Below are 18,305 nucleotides of genomic sequence, written 5' to 3' on the forward strand. Positions count from 1 at the left end.
TCCAAAACCCTGCTCAGGGACCCCAGCGGCCGAAGAACTCCCTGTGTGCTCGGCGTGGCCGTGCTCCAGCTCCGTGGGACGCAGCTGGGAGCGGAGGGTGGGCTCATTTGTTTCCTCCACTCGGCTGAGCATTCGCCCGCGGCCGCTCGGCGCTGAGAAAAACGGCGGAGAGGAATCCCACGGCAGCCGGCGGCAAATGCCTTCGGAGGGGAAAACCAGGGCAAGCCGTGTTGTGGTACGGCCCCAGGACAGGGGATCTATCGCCCGTGGCACAGCCGTCCCCTTGGTAAGGGGGCTGTGAGCAGCGCAGCCCTGCAAGTGAGCTTTTTGGAAGGGCAGATGCAGAGCGCATCTTGGGTACCCTGTGCTCAGTCAGGAAACAAAGCCCAGCTCCAGCAGGGCTGGTTGGAGCACGGGACCGAGATAAGGAAGAAAGGCAGCAGCAAAGGAAACAGCCAAAGCTACTTTTGGGTCCAATAGTGCCTGCGGGATGGCAGGGCACAGGCAGGACCGTCGCGCCCCAGCTGCCTCCTCCTGCCCTTTGCATCTTGGAGTGAAGTTAAAGGAGCTCAGGCAGGAGGATGGAAAAAGAAAAGAGCCAACGTCTGTTTGTGTTGAAGCCATCCAGCATTTTTTTGCAGACATCAGCCAAGCGGCAGCAGCAATGCCATTGGTGGGAAGACGGAGTTATTTGGGGAATGCTGGACTCCGCACCATGAGAACAGCAGGGGAGGAGGTTGGTTTTAATTTAACAGGCCATGTTTACTCTTCCCCTCTCACCTTTGGTCTGTCTGAAATGTGCAATGAAAGTTCCCCCCGGGAGGAAGGCAGGGAGGAAGGGGCCGTGGGTGCTCCCCCCTCCTCACGGCTGCTCCCAGGGCCCCGGGCCGGCCGCTCTGCAGCGCCTGTGTGCAAGCAGCCTCCCACGTTGCAGACCCAGGGCAGGGATTTCTCACGCAATAAACAATCAGGCAGATGCAAAGCCTCAAAAAATACTCAGCTTTTAATCTGTAAACTTGCAAAGAGAGACCCAGGAGCAGAGCAGAGATGAAGGAGGCACCAGGGCAGGTGAGACACAAGCAGTCAGGTGCAGAGCCAGAGAAGATGCTGATGGGGACAGATGTGCTGGACAGTCCCTGACTCCTATGTGCAGTGCCATACCCTCCACAGCTGCTCTCTGCATCAATGCTTCAGTTACACAACCAAATATTCATCATCTGACTGCTCAGAGCAGTGGACAGTGTGCTCAAGGGAGCAACAGAGCTGGGCTGAGCACCAGGGATGTCCCTGAGCCCCACCAGCACCCAACAGAGCAGTTTGCTGGCTGAAGGCTCTCAGGCATCTGAAAGATGCCTGAAAGTGGGTTCCAGCTGCTATTTGCCAGCAGCAGGAAGGCATAGTTGTATTATATGGACAGTGACAGGAGAGAAACCCAGCCTGGCCTGGGAGGTAGCAGGGCTGAAGCATCACCCCAGGTGATGCCATCATGGGCATCTCCTGCTTGAGGTTGGAGATGGTTCAGTGTGGAGGCATTGAAATGAAAAAGCCTTTTCTTTTAAAAAAAAAAAAATTCTCTAATTTCTGTGGCTACAACATGGGGGAAGCAAAGTTTTTCCAAATTGCTGTGTGTACCAGAAGTGCCCCAAGCATTGCTCAGATGCTCCCAGGGGAATTTTATTTCTCACACCAGCTGTGTGGGCAGGGAGCAGGTTTGGCTGGACCCTTCCCCATCCCAGCCCTTCCCTCGAGCAGAGCCAGGATACAATGGGGACATCATTGCATTTGTGGTGGCAGGAAGATAAAAGCCATTGGCAGCAACCGCAGAAATGAGGAGCCACAGCTGAGCGTGGGCATTGGGGTGTGGGGCAGCCTGGGGGGACAGAGCTGAAGTTCCTTGGAGGGAAGCCAGAGCCTGACAGCACCAGGGACATGGGGGCTGTACCAGGCCCTTCCAGTTGGACAACAGCAGCACAGTGAGCAGGAATAGCTGCAAGGGAGGACAGGACTGGGGGCTGCAGGGAGGCTCATCCATGGCACATCTCCTCCAGCTGCACCAAGGATCCCTCAGTGAGGTGTGTGGCTGTGTCCTGCACCCTGCTCATGTGGTGGAAGTGATGGATCACCATGGAATGCTGGCCAGGCTGGCAGTCACCACACCATAGTGATTCCCACGATGGCACAGAGGTCATTGCTCTGCAGGGCAGCAGGATCTGAATCCTGGCACCAGGACAAGGGCCCTCCTCATGCACTCTGCTCCACTGTACTGTGCCATCCACCTTGGCTTGTCAGAGCTTGGTTCCCTCCGGTGCTTGAGGGCAGGATAGGGCCCAACTCTGCTTCACACCTGGGCCCCCAGGCCTGCCAGCTCCTCTGGGCCACCCTCAGGAGAAGGCACAGCAGCTGGTTTTCTTCTTCTGTGACTCGATGTAATCGTGGATCTGGAAGTGGGGCTCATCCAGTGGCTGCACCGCACGCTGCTTCAGCTCCCTAGAGGGGTGAGGCTGTGTTACCCCCTCCCACACTGTGCTGGGGTGTGGGAGGTGGTGGGGCTGCAGGGGACACCTTCCTTGTTCAGTGCCCTGGCCCCAGGTACTCACTTGGCAATGGCCAGGAAGGCCAGCTCCACGTTCATGCCTGTCTTGGCACTTGTCTCCATGAAAGGCACTCCATACTCCTACAAGAGCAGCACGACCCCATCAGTGGCCATCCCCAGGATGCCCTCCTGGCCCTCTGAATCACCCATGTAGCCTGGACAAGGCTTGAGGGTCACCCCCTCCCTGCCTTGTCCCAGGTTTTGCAGGACTGCTGTGCTGCCCTGCAAGAGCCAGGCAGGCCTGGGCACTCAGAGGGGATGGCACGGCTGCATGGGAACCCTGAGTGACCTGAAATTGTCTGGGGGGGCTTAAGTTGGGTTAGACCATAGCACAACTCACCCTGGCCAGTGATGCTCCATCCTCTGTCCTCACAGCTCTCTCGCTGCTCACATCAGCCTGCCAAGGGAAGAAAAATGTCCCCACACACCAGAGCAGCTGGCATCCTGGGGCATCTGGCAAACCAGCAGTGTGGGGTGTTCAGGGGGCTGACAGGAACGAGGGGCAACATGGATCCAGAAGTATCCACTGCCCAGAGAATCTGGGATCTGTGGAGCTTCTGGGACCTGGTGGCATTGAGGATATCAGGGGGAACCTGGGACCTGGGGACACTGAAGACCTGGGACAGTACCTGAGAGCATCCAGGACCCAGGGAGGCTCTGGTACCCTGCTGGGCATTAAGTACCCAGCATCATCCAGGATCTAGGGGACATCCAGTCCCAGGGGGAAATCCAGTTGGGCACTGGGCACCCAGCAGCATCTTTGACTCCTGGAGAGAATCTGGGACCTTGTTGGGCCTTTAGGGCTTGGGGTTACCTGAGGTCCAGGGGTGCATCCAGGCCTGGGTGGGCATCCCCTACCAAAGCATCTCGTTCGAGGAGCACCCCGTACCTGGCTCCTCAGGCTCGTGCTGCCACCCGCTGGCCACCGGGAACACTGCCCTCCCCGAGGCCCCAAACCCTGGGGACATTTGGGACAGGGGAACCACTCCGGGGACAGAGGAGCCACCTCTGCGCTTGGCTGGGCCCAGAAAGAAGCAGAACCCGGCAGAGGGTGCAGGCAGAGCCCCATCCCTGCACAGCCATGGGGATGGCAGGGGCACGGCACAGCACAGCAAACCCCAGGGTGGACGGGGACCCTGCACACACCTTATTGCCCAGCAACATGATGACCACGTTCTTCTGGGCATACTCATGGATCTCCGTCAGCCAGGCCTGTAGGGCAGCAGGACTGTGTCGGGGTGAAGGGTACTCTTGTCCCTCCCAATTCAGCCCCCACCCCTCAGCACCCCCTCCCTTCCCTCTCAGCCCTCACATCCCCTCAGCACCCCCATCTCTCCCCCACAAGGACAGGGATAATGACTTTTCTTGGCACAGGAATTATCCCAGCATCACAGATGAGCAGTCCTGAAAACGCCCCGTCTCCTGGCTACAGCCCAAGCCGTGGTTCACATCCTTCCCAAACCATGTTTTCTCCCTCAGGCATTCACCGTGTCCTTAAACAAAACTCACCCAGCCGTGCAGCATCCAGCCAGGTGCCCTGGGATGAGCTCCCAGCTGGCTGGGTCTGGCCAGAACAGCCAGTGCTCACAGGTAAAGCAGGCTCCCAACTGCTCCAAACAGCCGGGCAGCCAAGCAGGGCACCCGCGCTCCCAGGCCCTGGGAGAAACTCCCCCAACCCTTGGTGGGACTCACGCGGATGTTGTCGAAGGACATCTTGCTGGTGATATCGTAGAGCAGGAGCAGGGCTGGAGGGGAAGAGGCAGAGGCATTGCTGCACTGCAGGAATGTGCTCTGGATGGTCTCCCCATCCCTGCTGAACCCCAAACTCACCTTGGGCATCCCGGTAGTAGGCATGGGTGACGCTGCGGAAACGCTCCTGTCCTGCTGTATCCCAGATCTGCTGAGAAACTGCCCTGGTGAGAGCAGGGAGAGCAACCTCCCCGAGCTGGGTCTGCTCCTGTGGCTCCCAGCCCTGCCAGACCACCACGCTCAGCCTGAGGTGGGTTTCCATCTGGAAGTTTCTTCCCCCCTCCCAAAGCTCACCTGCAACTTCACCTTCACACCATCCACGGCCACCACTTTGTTCTGCAGAAGACAAGGAGAGCAGGTTTATCAGCCCAAAGCATGTGCATGTGCCAGCCAGCCCTGGTACTGAGCTGGCATTCCACAGCCCCTCAGTCGCTCTCCCTGGGCCAGTGGAAAGAAGCAAGGCTGCCTGTGGGGCTGGACATCGAAGCTTCATTGCTACAAACCGTGATCCTCATTGCTTGGCAGCTACAGGGACATCCCAGAGCAGCAACCGCTCGAGGCAGAATCAGTGGAGAGGAGACAGCAAGATCCCAGCCTGCCTTGGATCCAGTGCCTCGTTCATTTCCTACAGCCAGAGTCCCTGTCCTTGGCTCCCAAGTGCCCTAATGAGTCAGTTAATGACCTTGGCTGCCCAGCAAGCCCCAGGAACACCGACCTGCTCCGGCTCCTGTTGGGAAGCTCTGGGATTGCAGCAGCCCCCGGGAAGTTGGCAGAGCTGCGGAAGTGGGGAAGCATGGATGAACCACACATAATTTTGCATTTATTAATAACAGGTTGGTGCATTTTTATGTTTGCTCACCAAAAAGCCCTGCTCTTTCTGACACGACTCTTCAGCTCCCATGTGCTCAGGAACCACTGCTGCACTAAAAATCTAGCCTGTTTGCAGTAATTTAAGGGGTTTGGATGCTACAAACTGCCTGGGCATGTGCACTGGGTGCTGCTGGATGTCCTGCTCATGTTTTCTTGGTGGTGGAGCCTTGCTTGGTTCTTAAAGGAGGTAGAAAACACTGAGCTGGAGGGGCTGCATGTAGCACACAGCTGTATCCAGCACGGCAGGAGGAAATCTCCTGGGTCAGGTTTGCAGCCAGGCTGGGCTGGGACCAGGAAAGGAAATAAGCATTTCCAACTGAGCTGGGAAGGCAGCTATTGAGGCTTAAGCAATCGCTATTCTCATCTCAGAAGCACAGGGGCTTCTCTCCAGAGGCCAGAAAAAAGAAAAGCAAATCTACTGAAAAGCTATTTTAAGACTCCTAAAGAATCATACTTGGAATCTGGAAAGAGAAGACCCCTGACCCCTATAAATAATTTGGTTGCCTGGAATTGTTTGAAATGGAAATTCAGCCCATGTGGTGATGACAGCATTTGAGCAAAAAACAAAAACATGCCCTAGGAGACTCTGGAGATTACCTAGAGCAGTGAACCATGAGCTGCTGGAAGGGATGCTTGCACGAGGCAGAGCAGGCACCTACGGGCTGGCAACACCTCTGGGGAGAGCAGCATTGAGCCCAGCAGTGGGATACAGCAGATTTTCCTCCTTTCATGACTTTATCATAAGGACAGGCCTCATGGCCTCTTCAAACCAAACCCACAGCCATCTTTCTCCCCCAGCCCCTGATCACCAAGCCCCCAGTTCCACCAAAAGCCAAAGACAGCTAGGGCAGCAAAAGTGGCAGCAAACAGGAGCAGCTGCAGCTGTGGGGGCAGAGGAAGCTCTGACCGCACTTGACAGGTGCCGGTGGCTGTGGGCAGAGCCCTGCCCGGGGACACCCCCGTGACTTCCTTCCTGCTCTGCCCTGTGCTGCAAACAGCTGTGCCTCCCTGGACACCCTTAGAAAGATCCTGCAGCTGAAATTTGGTGAGCAGACAGCAGTGTGGAGGTTTAAACAGAATCTAGTAACCCTAGCAACTTCTCAGCAGCCTATTTCAGCCCTTTCAAGACATAAAATTACAGCAACCTGTGTTTGTCCCCCCCAGCTGTTGGCTTTGGCCTTCATGGTGGAGTGTACTGGCTGTCCAGCACACACCCCCAGACCATGAACACAGCTGGGATGGGCTAAACCTAGACTCTTTGCTGATTTAAAGGTAAGAGGCAACAGTACCAGTGGGCTCTTCTGTCTGTTACTGCTCTCCCAGGGAGGGGTGGAAGGGTTCCAGCAAGAACCTGCAGCTGGTTGGGAGATAATTGGGGGTACAGAGGCTGGAAACCCCCATTCTCCCTGCCCAGCACCCTGTCCTGGCCAAGGTGCAGGTGGAGGGGGGCGAGGGGCTGGCAGCTGTGGTGGTCTCACCCGGAAATCTATGCCCACGGTGGCAATGAACGTCCCGGAGAGAAAGGCCCCGTCTTTGAACTGGAGCAGGAAGCAGGTTTTCCCCACGCCCGAGTCTCCAAGTAACATCACCTGCAAGATGGGCGCAGGGAGAGATGTCAGCAGGACAGGGAGGGAGCAGCACCCCTGACTGGTGCTGAGCCCTCCCCAGTTCCTTCTCTCCCTTCGTTTCTCTCCCCAGGGCTGGTCCCGATGTGTCTGGAAAGCCCCGTGGGGGCTGGGTGTGGGTGGGACCCCTGAGGGTGCGGCCAAGCAGTGCCCCAGGGCAGCAGGGCAGCCCCCAGCCATGGAAGAGGGGGAGAGCTGGTGTGAAAGCAAGTACTGCAGCAAGAAGAGATATCTCCTAGCCACGCCCTGGCCATCTCCCAGCGCAGCAGGCTCCTAGAGAACCAGCCACAGCTCCCAAATGCCCCTGACCCGGGTGTGCCCAGCCCAAGGGCTGATGCATGGCTTGGGCAAACCCTGCGTGTCCGGGACTCTCTCCCTGTCAGTGCCTGCTGCAGACACCAAAGTAAACATGGTGCCTTTCCCCTCCTGCTAAGCAAACAGGATCAGCCCAGGCTCTCCAGCCACTCCAGCACCACTGGACTCAGGCAGGGAGCAGCCAAGACCAATGCTGGGCTCCATAAGCACAGCCTTTCCCAATGCTGTGTTCTTTCTGCCTTCCTGCAGCAACCTGTTCCTGCCCAGCAATCATTAACCTGACTGCATCATTTTTCACCCTTATGAAAAATAGCAGTGAGCAGGACTTCAGCAGGAAGGTCCATCCCTGCATACCCACCTGACAGGATGCTGGAGCTTGCAAAGTAAACCTCTGCAGCCCTGCTGCCCCTGTGGGCCATGGCCACCTTCCACAGGATGGCACAGCAAATGACAAAGCTGGTGGCTGGAAATGCTCTGCCTCCTGCTACCACTTTTGCTGGCCAAATCCTTCCCCAGGACTTGTGGGGAGCTGAGGACACTGCTCAGTTCTGCCTCCACCTCACTCTAGACCAAGCTGAAAACTGTTTTTCTCCCTCAAACATGGAAATTGCCCTCCATGAAGAGGAGTCAGAGAGGGGAGGATAAAGGCAAAGGAATAAAAGCAGTTTAGAGAAGGTGACAGCGTGCAGAACCACTTTGGAACCGGCTCAGTGAGGGAGCAGGGGGTGTCGGGGCTGACACCATCAGTGCTGGGCTCAGCCTGAGGCTGTATATTAAATTTTGGGGGTAAAAGGTTCATCAGTCCCGTGCTTCCCCTGAGCTGCTTGGATGAAGAAGGTGCTTCCTGGGGCAACCCTTGCCTAGGCTGGGGTGGGGAAGAGGGGGGCACTCAGAAAGGAGGCCTGGCAGGGGTGCAGAGACATTCATAAGTGGCATGCTGCAGTGTGGGTGAAGGGGGCCCTGGGCTGGATCCAGGGCTGAAATGCTGTTCCCACCTTGGAGCCCTTGGGGTGCTGCGATGGCCTGGATGGGGTCCTGCTCCCCCTGCCCTGTGCCATGGTGGGCACTGTTGTGGGGCTGGCAGGAGCCCCTTGCCCTGGAAAAGGTCTGACGGGCTTTCGGGGGGCAGAGTTCGGCCACGCTCCTCTTCCCCCGGGAGCCCCCCAAAGTCCTGTTCCTGAAGCTGGTCCCTCCTATGCCACTGCCGGGCAGGGACACCCCCGGGGCACAGACGGCACCCTCGGGACAGGGACGCTCCATCTCCACCTCCCGGGAAGGAAAACCCCAATCCCGGCACCTGCTGCATCGGGGGCTCCCGGGGCAGAGGAGGGATGGGGGGATCAGCTGCGGCTGCCGCCTCCTTCGCCTTCCTCCCCGTTTCGCGGCCGCTTCCTGGGCGCGATTGCAGCAGCGGAGGAAGCGGGCGGCCCTCGGGACCCTTCCTAAACCCTAAACCCCTCCTGGTCTCCCCCAAGCCGGGGGCGAACCCAAACCTTCCGCTCTGGCAGGGCTCGGAGGGTCCATCCCTGCTCCCCCCGCGCCGCCTCCCACCTTGCCGGACAGCTGGTAATCCCGGGGCAGCGCCGGGGGATCCCCGCTGCTCTTCGGGGGTTCCCCGCTCTCCCCCGGGGTCTCGCTCCCCGCCGCCCCATCGGGGCTGCCCATGCCGCGTCCGAGCGGAGCCGCCGAGTCCCGGCGCCGCGGGACCTGCGGGAGCTGCGGGAGCTGCGGCCCCACCCGCCTTCCTCCTCCCCCTCTTCCTCCTCCTCCCCGGCCGATGCCACCCCCGAGGCCGTGCCCCGGCCGCCTCCCTGCCCAGCCCGGGCAAGGGGAGGGGAGGAGGAAGAGGCTGAAGAGTGGGAACCTGTCCCACTGCACCCCCGCAGCGGGGACCCCGCGGTGCTGGGGTTTGCTACCGGCTTGGCTGCACGGGACAGCGGGCAGAGCCCCGGCAGGTCCCTCCGGACACGGGCGCGGGGAGGAACAGCTCACCCCGCACATGAACAGTCACCTTGTCCCTCACAGAGTGTGGGGATGGACACCCCGGCGCTACCAAATCCCACCGTGCCACGCCGGCACAGCGGGGATGGCAGCTCCCAGTCCCAGCCCCCAGCCCACCCCAGGGTGGGGGTTTGCCCCCTCTGCTGCAGCCCCAGCGGCGCTGAGCTGGGCTCGGGTGAGCAGCGTGGAGCCGGGAGCCGTGAGCTGAGCCGAGCCGAGCCAGTGCCCCGGCGCCTGCCCCTCACCCGGGGTGGCTGCCAGGCCTCCCGCTCCCCCGGCTGCTCGCAGCCCCCTGCATCCTACACCAGCCACTGGGGCCAGCTCATACTGCACTTCATTTAGGAAAAGCCCAAGCATGGGAATGTGGGAGAATTCCCTGGAGAGGGATGTTTTGTTACCCAAAACCCCACCCCGTAAAACCTCATATAAATCCATGAACTACATCTGGTCGAAGTCTTCAGCCTTACAGGCATCACTTCATGTATAGGAGCCTTGAGCCCTCCCCAATCTATTTTCCCAGGAATATCTCAACTCATCTCATCTCTCCCACATCAGGGCTAATCTCAGGGCAGCCCCCATCCCTGCTCACACCACTGGGATCCAGGGGTGCAGGGCTCCAGTGCTGTGCCTCTCTCTGCTCTCCAGGTGAAGGCCACATGTGGTTGCAGGAGGTCCAGTGACAGAGATGCCCTCTGGAATGGCATCCACCTCCTGCACCAGCCAAGCCCTCCTCTGCCCCCCGGGAAATAGAACCTGTATTTCCAGTCCTGTAACTGCGCTCAGACCCAGCTGGGGGATTTATAGTTTATATGTGCTCTATGGCCAGGAAAGTGCCCAGAGCTGGAGGCTGGTAGCTTGGAGCTCCTGGAAGTGGCTGAGCTTCCCTGCAGTAAGATGGGGAGGGGGCTGGAAGGATATGGAAAACCGTGCTGGGCAGGAAAAATGCCTGGCTGAGCATCACTTCCACACACTGGCATTTGCTGCCAGAGAAACAAGGCAGCCGGGAGCTGGAGGAGATCCATGGTGTGGCTGAGCCTCCTCTGTCTGCCCATGGCTCAGGCCCCTCAGCAGAGGCACCTTGGCTGCTGGTCCCTGGGCTGCTTGGCCCCAGACCATCACCACTGGGGCCACATTTTCCTGCTTCCTTGGCCTGGACTAAAAACAAAATTCCTGTGGGTAATCGCATCCCCATACGTACCAGCCCCTTGCTAAGTTTCAGCTTTGTCACAAGGCTGAAGGGATGACAGTCTCTCTGGAGTAAGGTCCCAAGCACTGTGCCTGTCCTGAGCTCTCCCAGGAGAGGGGACACACACATCAGAGCCTCTTGAGACCCCACAGCAGCTCTGCAAATAGCTCTGGATGGCAGACGAGTGCTTTTCCCAGCACCGTCACCATCTGCCAGGGCCCCAGGCTGGACACAGGCAGGACACAGGCTGGCATCTCCCTGGCAGAGCAGGGCAGCTCCAAAGGCAGCTTTCTGTGTGTGAAGCACAAGGCTGCACTCGGACACGGCCCCACCAAGGGATTTGGAGTATGGAACTTTACCCATCCTTCATCCCTCCCAGTGGTCCAAAGCATGCCAAGAAGCACACAGCAAAACCAAAATCCTCCTCCAGCAGCACCAAAGCAAAGTATCCAATTCTTTGTGCTTACCACAGATTCACAGATCCTGATTCCCCAGATAAAGCTGCTCCCCAAGGGTGAGTGCACAGACCAAGGACCAGGGACTGGGCTCTTACCGTAAACCCAATGCCCACAGTGGCAGAGAAGGAGCCAGGAATGAACTTGCCCTGGTCAAACTGGACCAGCAGTGATGTCTTCCCCACGCCACTGTCTCCAACCAGGATTGTCTGCAAGGACCACATAAAGAGGCATCAGTGCAGGTGCAGGTGATGGGGGAGCTGGGAGCCAGACATTTGGGTAAGTGTGCTGGGGGAAAGTGGCAGCAAATGCAGTAGGATCAAGAAGGACCCACCCAGCCCCTGGATCTGTCATATTTGGTTCTGCCACTTGCCCAGAGAGGAATTTCCACCCCTTTGTCCATCTCTATAATTAATGAAATGTTCTCTGGGATGAGCTTCAGGTCTGAAACCCACTGGACCCTGTCAAAGAGAGGAAAGATGGGAGGGAAAGTAAAGCACAGCCTGTCATGGAGAGTGAGCAGGAGAGAAGCTCCTACCCCAGCTCAGGAAGCTGCCAGGCAGAAGCAGCCTTGGCTCACACAGGCCTGTTGGAAAACCTCTTTGGGAGGACTTTGGAGTCACTGGATCAAGTCCAAAACTGTTTACTAAAGAGAGCATCTCCTGCAGCTACTGCACACAGCTGCTGCCACAGCCACACAACCTCGCCAGGTCACAGCCCTTGTGCTGCCTTAATGTCAGGGACCCACAGCACTCCATCCTGGCAAAGTGATGGGTTTGAAATCATGGGGTCCCTCTGCCTCTCCGGCCTCCATGGGAAACCCCAGACAGCTCCCATCCCTGAGCAGAAGGAACAAGGGAGCTGTGCTGGTGTCAGAGCTGTCACCTCTTAAGCAGCTCCCACACTGCCAGCCCATGGCCCTGGTACCCCTGGGGAGCTCATCTTCCCTTCTGCTCCTACCCGTGTCCCTCAAAATCCCTGACCTAAGGGAGACCTGCAGTACACACAGAACCCCTCCCTTCCCTCTGCTGGTATCTGGGTTTTGTTCACAGAGCCACTGGCAAACATTCCCATCCTTTCAGGAAACTGAGCCACTTTCAACCCTTTCACAGGACACGAATTAAAAATAAACACTCTGCTACCAGCCTTCTGGTGGTTTGGGCTTTGTCTTTCAGGACAGGGGTGTTCCTGAAGCTGCAGTTCTGGCAATCATGGTGTGTCCCCTCTGTTACTGGTCCCCTGTCACTCCTGAGACTGCAGGAATGAGGCAGCGAGGTGCTGAGACTAAACCTCCCCACCCTCTGCATCCACCTCTGCTACACTTGGCTGCATCTGTTTTACCTCTGTTTGGTTTGTGTTTGTGCAGCTCCAGCAGCCTTGCTCCATCCTGCAACACTTCAGTCCTTTGACTCCAGCCTGAAGGTGCTTCAGTACCTCCCCAATATGCAGGGGAGCCGCTGTGCACATCTGGTCCTATCTCTCTCCTGTCCTGAAGTGCCCTGGGGTGAGACCAATCCTGGCACTACTTCAGGCCCTGCACTTTCCCTTGTGAAACACAGGGTGAGTGTGAAGGAATGTTTAATCAAATGCCTGAACAGCCCCAGACCTGATTCCATACACTGGGAGGCCATGTGGGCTTCACAGCCCCTGGTGCCAAGATTCCTGCACCCCACAGATCCCAAAGAAGTGGGCTGAAACCAAAAGCCAAGGAGCCTGAGGACCCCAAACCATGCAGGGATGTGGGACTGGCAGGAAATCAGCATCCTGCCTTGCATAAAGCACCACCCCACAACCTGCCTGGAGTGTGCTCACACTGATACACTTCAGTGAGTGCTTGCCTCAGTGAATCAGCACTTTCCCTTGGAGAACTCATCCCAAACACTGAACCTGTCCTGGGAAAAGCTGACCTGCTGAGCAGAGCTGTTGGCAGGAGGCAGCCCTGCACCTCTGCCAGATGCAGGCTGCCACACAGGCCTGTGTGCTGAGAGGCAGCAACCTGTGCCCAGATCTGCAGGCAGAGATTTCTCCCTCCTCCCTGCCTGGGCTCTTTGCAGGTCACTTGTACATTCAGAGCAGCCGCGTGAGCTGGGAGCTTGCACTGGGGGAATGTTGGGAGGCAGAAATCTCTGGGCCAGAGGAACTGGTTCACCCCTTTCCTGGGGGAAATTTCCCTGCCCAAATCCTCCTTGGCTCTTCCCTAGGGCCCAGGACTCTTCCCTGTGCAGAGAAAAGGATATGCCCAGGAACAGCTGGATAGGAAAGCACTCCAAGAATTCATTACCATGGGGCTCCTGCACCTCAGTGCTGTATAATTTGGTGTTACATACTGTTTCCAGGTAAAATACTGATGCTGAGATGTGCAACAGGACTGGGTGCACCCTGCAGTGCTGTCTTTGGGAGCAGTTAATGCAGAGAACAGCATTAATTATGGAGGGAGAAGAGCTGGTTGGAATGAGCACCAGAAAGCCTCCAGAGCCCAGGGTTTACAGAGAACATGTATAAAAGGCAGATTCCTCTATTAATAATTTAAATGGGATTCATAATAGAGACAACCCATGAATTGCTTCATGACTTAATAATAACAGCAAAATTTGGCCTGGAACCACCAAGAGATATTCCTAATGACTTCAGGAAAAGCTCATGGGCTGTGGAGGGACAGCACAGTAGAAATCACTGTGGCTGGTCACCAAATAAACAAAAAACAAGAACAAAAAGCCCACTGTAGGGAAGATGTGGCTTATTAGCCCTTGAAATCTCAGGCTGGACATGACTGAGTCATGATAGTAAAAAGTCTCCCAGAGACAAAGTTCCATAGCTGTCCTGACTCTTCCCCCATCCTCAGCCACAGACAGACCTCCTCCACACCTTCTCATCCCCCCCAGGTTTTTTGTTTCAGAGGTTTTTTTTTTGGTGGTTGGGTTTTTTGTTTCCTTTTGTTTGTTTGTTTGTTTGTTTCTTCTTTTTTTGGGTGGGGGGGTAGATTTGTTTGCTTTTTGTTTTTCTCAGGGGAAACTTAAGTAAAATGTTGGAAGATTCCTTTTGGTGCTGCTGATCCTCTCTGCCTGGTGGTGTGGAGATGGAACAGTGCTTTCCCAGAGGTAACCTGACTTCTCCACCACCCCACAGTGCCAGAGAAAAGCAGGTCCACCTTGTAAGACCCTCCTGAAAAGACTTGTCTGCCTGATCTGCCTTAGGGGAAGAGCAAATATCCCTCCCTGCACCTTGAGTTAGTTTTGGGGCTAATTCTAATGTGGATGGATCACTTCCAGTCAGAATCATCGCTGGCTCAGCATGGGCTGCAGGGACAAGGCAAAATAATTCAAACTTCCCATACTTGCAAGGAAAAGACACATTTTGGTCTAACCTGCCGATGGAAGAGAGGTTTTGCACGGCTGTCAAGGCAGCACAGGGAGGCAATGGGTGCAATTCCAGTGCCAGCCAAATGGGAGATCTGGGACAGTGCATGTGGGCTGAGGTTGTCTTCCCAGCTCATTTTCGAGATTAAACATTCACAACCTGGGCCTGAGCTAAATATAGCTAATGGAAGCCTGGCAGGGTAAAACCCCAGTCAGGGGAGGCAGGGAAGGGAGAAGTGCCCTCCACAGGCTCTGGTGTTGCTCTCAGGGAGTTGATGAAGCCCCAGACCCACAGGTTTGTGCCCAGGTGAGCAGGATTTATCACAACAATTTGTGATGAATGTGTACGTCCCCCAGCACCGCTGCCTGCAGAGCTAAAGTGGGACATAGCACTGGGAGAGGTCTGAGGGTGAAGACATGTCTGCTTTCAGCCCCTCACTGCCCCACTCTTGTGGCCTCTCAAGCTGAGACTCTCAGTCCCTGAGACTTATTTTTAACCTGCTCTTTATATAAAATTGTGCTGCCTTTCCCCTGCTCCAAGCAGTACTCCAGGGATGGAGTTGGATGATGCTAGAAGCTGCTATGTGCCACAGGAACAGTTCAGGGCTGTCCCCACCTCCCCAGACACTATTTCACCATGGCCAAGACACTTATACCAGCTTGAGAGAGAGCCTGGAGCCCTCTGCCAGCCTGGCTGGGCCCTTGCCTTGGCAGAAGTTATATGTCAGCCCTGCAGACATGAGCTCTAGGGCTGTGCATCAAACAAAACCTGGCTCAGATAATGCAGGAGATCCCTGTTTGCAACCCCTGTTGACACCTTGGATCAACTATAGACAAGGAACACATCCCTCTGCCTTTGGGTCTTGCTCCAGCTAATGGACCCAGGAATCACAGAGGAGGAAGAATGAATTGGCAATGGGTCAAACCACCTGAGAGCAGAATTCATCATTTTGTATCAAGCAAAACTTCTCTGGAACAGCCCAGAATAAACCTCTGCTGTTCCTGCTTTGGTTAGCTCCGGGCCCATTTCCCCCCCAGGTCTGGGTTTAGCCACCAACCAGAAATCATTTAATCCTTGCCTCCAGACTGCAAAGCTCTCTTGAGGTTTTTCAACACATCTGAAACGTGATTGCTTGCTCAGACACAAGATCTAGTGAGGTATTTGCTGCCTCACTTCCTTGGAGTGAGAGCAGCCTTGTTTCTGCAAGACAAGCAGCCCAGCCAGGGGAGGCAGAAAAATATCAAGGGAAACAGCAGGGAATGTGGGACTGGAATGGTTATTTGCCTGGGCAGGTCTTCTGCCCAGAGCCTCATTTCCACCAATGTAATTCCTTAACTGCTGCAGCTGCTTCATGGAGAAGAGAGAGTTAAGGCTTTGCAAAGAATCAAAGTTTCTCAAGTCATCCCTGGAGGCATGTTCTATGTATTCCATGTACAACAGAAATGAGAACTGCTAGTAATTGATATTTTTCTACTAATCAAGGGCTGGGCACCTTGCCCTGAATACAGCAGGATACAGAACAGACTGGGATTTGTGAAGAGGGATCCACAGAACCCCAACCCCAGTCCTTCTCCTGTCTTGTCCCATCCCTGGTTTTCCCAAGGGTGGCAGTTCCTGCACAGTCACTGGGGACTGCAGGAAAGCAGTGTGAGGACAGCAGGAAGGAATGATGGGTGGATCTGTGATAAATCAGCACCTCCTCCATCACTCCAGGAGTTGCAGGGCAGTGCCTGACTGCAGAGAGCAAAATCCCTGCTGCTGCTGTCCCCACAGCAAAGCTTGAGCACCCCACATCTTGCAGAGACACCACCAAACCTGACCACCCTCCGTGCCATTGCAGTTACAAAACACAGTCCCAGGAGTTACAAAAACACAGTCCCAGCAATACTGCAAAAGAGGATTTCAAAGCAAGAAGGGCAGGAATGGACGTCTCTGGGACACGGCTATTTCATGGCAGGAAAGTTCCAGCTCATTAATCTCCTTCTGGCAAACAGAGCCCCGGGGTTCAGCTGCCCCCGACCCGCCCTGAGCCTGCCAGGACAGCGGGAGCGGCTGAAGGGCGGCTGCGGGCTGTGCCGCGGGGCTGGCCCCGTTCCAGCAGTCCTGGCTTCCCAAACACGCCGAATCCTGCCACCCCCCTGCCTACCATCAGCCAGGATGTGCTGGGACCGGGGCCAATCCCTGGAGGCTGCCCATGCCCACAGGGGGGACAGAGCTGCCGCCGCACCCCCACGGCCGCACCGGGGTGAGGGTGAGAGACGGACCCCACCGGGAGACAAGGAGCGAGGAAGGCAGAGGGACGGAATTTGTCGGGAAGTTCAAGCAGGAGCGCTGCCCTTTCTCCCCCCTCTTCAGCCCCCTCCCGGGTGCCCCCATCCCCATCCCCATCACCTTGTGCAGCAGTGCCTCGTTGTAGCCGTCCCCCCCCGGGCCTGCGGCGCGGGCCCCCATGGCCGGGGGGGCTCGGGGGTGCCCGGGCCGGGCCGGGCCGCCCCTGCAGCACCGCGGGCAGCGCCCGTCCCGCTCAGCACCGCGGGCAGCGCCCGGCCCGGTTCGGCCCCGCAGCGCCCGCCCGGTGCGGCGCTGCCCGGCCCGCTCCGGCCCCGCAGGACAGCGCTGCTCGGTGCTCGTCGCCGCCACTCGCAGGGTTCCCCGCCCGGAGGAGGCGGGGGGCAGCGGGGAGAGGCCGGTCCCGCCCGGGGGCGGGGAGGCGGCGGGAGCGCCCCCCCCGCCGGCAGAGCCCGCCGGACTCCCCGCACAACCGCTGGTCCCTCCCCAGCTCCCCGCCCCATCTCTGTGCACCGCGACAGAGCCCCCCGACAGGGCAGAGCCCGGGGATCCCTGCCGTCGCCGCCGGGAATCGCTGGCCTTCCCTCGGCCGCGGGAGGCACCCACGGGGCACGGCCAGCCCTGGCAGAGAGATTTTCGGTACCAGCTGCGATCGGTGCCGGGCTGAGCACGGAGCCAGGCCCGCTGCCCTGCTCCAGCCCGGGTTCACAGCAGGCTCGTTGGCGCTTCAGAAGTCTCCTGCTCGCACCGAGGCTGCTCTGGCTGACGCCCTGCAGACATCGGCCCACAGAGCCCACGGGCAGGATGAAGCACAGGGCAGGATGAAGCACAGAGCTGCGTGGCCACTGGCGTGTCACCCCAGGGAGGGGCAGCAGCTCGTGCTGGCCAGGCCACCTTTACCAAACTGGTGCTGTGCATGGTTTATCCCGACAGGTCCACTTTGGGATTCCACTGCATTCACAGAGCCCAGTTAAGCCCCTGCTTAGAGTAAAAAAAAATTATTAGAAACAGGATGAAGCTGTGCCTGAACCTGAGGGTGACAGTCAATATCTTGTTGAGATCCTTTTCTTTACAACTCCCTTTAGAGCAATCTGATGTTGTTCATTGCACTGGAAATAAATTAATCTTTACTCAGAAGTTTATTTAAGAGAGACTCGATTCAGTCTCCAATTCCCTCCTTCAAGAGCAGCAGATGGCCTCAAGCCAGAGGAACAGATCATGCTTCCAAGAGCCATCTGCACCCATCCGATTGCTGTTTGACTGCCTGGGCCTGACATTGCTAATTATATTTACCCATTATTTCTTCTGACTGCAGAGATGGTTCTGCTGGGTCAGACGATTGGACTCAGAAACAATAGCCAGAAAAAAATTTTAAAACCAATAGGGACAGTGGGGTTCAGGCTTGCCTGAGGTCAAAAAGCCCAACCCAACCTAACCCAGACCATCCTGCAGCCAGACCATGGCCTCATGCACTGGAACACAATCAACAACGCAAAAACAAATGATATCACAAGCCCTGGTGTCTGGATCAGAAAATAAACAAGTGCTTCAACATAGTGCACACACCCCACACAGGCAGGGCCAAGAAGAAGAGAGCAGCAAACATCAGGGGGTCTTCAACAAAGCCAGGGCAACTCTTAAACACACCAAGAACTTGTCAAAACTCCCAAACTCCCATTGATGTTTGCATAATCCTTCCTGTGGATGTCCCAGTGCTGCAATGGCCCATTGAGGATGGAGATTTCATGCCACCATCCTGAGTGCATGCTCAGCCTTCTCCTGCCCCAGAGCAGGGGCACTGCCTGACCCAAGCTGTCTGCTGGGCCCCACAGACCCCAGAGACCCAGATCTGCTGCAGGGACTGC

At 56.9% G+C, this 18,305-nt stretch overlaps 1 protein-coding gene across 3 annotated transcripts; it reads right to left on the minus strand.

Moving 5' to 3' along the window:
- Window positions 1–978: 978 nt before the first annotated feature.
- On the minus strand, window positions 979–16,901 carry RAB37 (RAB37, member RAS oncogene family). 3 transcript variants are annotated; one of them, XM_054645318.2, is made up of 10 exons: window positions 16,543–16,890; window positions 10,893–11,003; window positions 6,691–6,801; window positions 4,637–4,678; window positions 4,424–4,490; window positions 4,286–4,338; window positions 3,740–3,805; window positions 2,934–2,990; window positions 2,598–2,674; window positions 979–2,487 (listed from the first exon to the last, which is right to left on the minus strand). In XM_054645318.2, exons 1-10 carry the CDS (start codon window positions 16,600–16,602, stop codon window positions 2,382–2,384), a joined length of 750 nt encoding a protein of 249 aa, XP_054501293.1. In that variant the 5' UTR covers window positions 16,603–16,890; the 3' UTR covers window positions 979–2,381. The 3 variants fall into 3 exon arrangements, with proteins under 3 accessions (XP_054501293.1, XP_077044418.1, XP_054501294.2); XM_077188303.1 differs by lacking the exon at window positions 6,691–6,801 and having other exon boundaries at window positions 16,543–16,901; XM_054645319.2 differs by lacking the exons at window positions 10,893–11,003; window positions 16,543–16,890 and adding an exon at window positions 8,704–8,868.
- Between the last annotated feature and the right edge of the window lie 1,404 nt (window positions 16,902–18,305).

This window comes from Agelaius phoeniceus, chromosome 19 (genome assembly GCF_051311805.1).
Source record: "Agelaius phoeniceus isolate bAgePho1 chromosome 19, bAgePho1.hap1, whole genome shotgun sequence".
In the NCBI taxonomy this organism is placed as follows: domain Eukaryota; kingdom Metazoa; phylum Chordata; class Aves; order Passeriformes; family Icteridae; genus Agelaius; species Agelaius phoeniceus.

What these genes read in the sequence shown, in the direction of transcription:
- RAB37 (XM_054645318.2), bottom strand. Translation starts at nt 16,602, where the DNA reads ATGGGGGCCCGCGCCGCAGGCCCGGGGGGGGACGGCTACAACGAGGCA. An exon ending in ACGAGGCACTGCTGCACAAG is followed by an intron (nt 11,004 to 16,542) that starts GTGATGGGGATG and finishes TGGTCCTTGCAG; the next exon opens with ACAATCCTGGTTGGAGACAG. An exon ending in CTACTACCGGGATGCCCAAG is followed by an intron (nt 4,339 to 4,423) that starts GTGAGTTTGGGG and finishes CTTCCCCTCCAG; the next exon opens with CCCTGCTCCTGCTCTACGAT.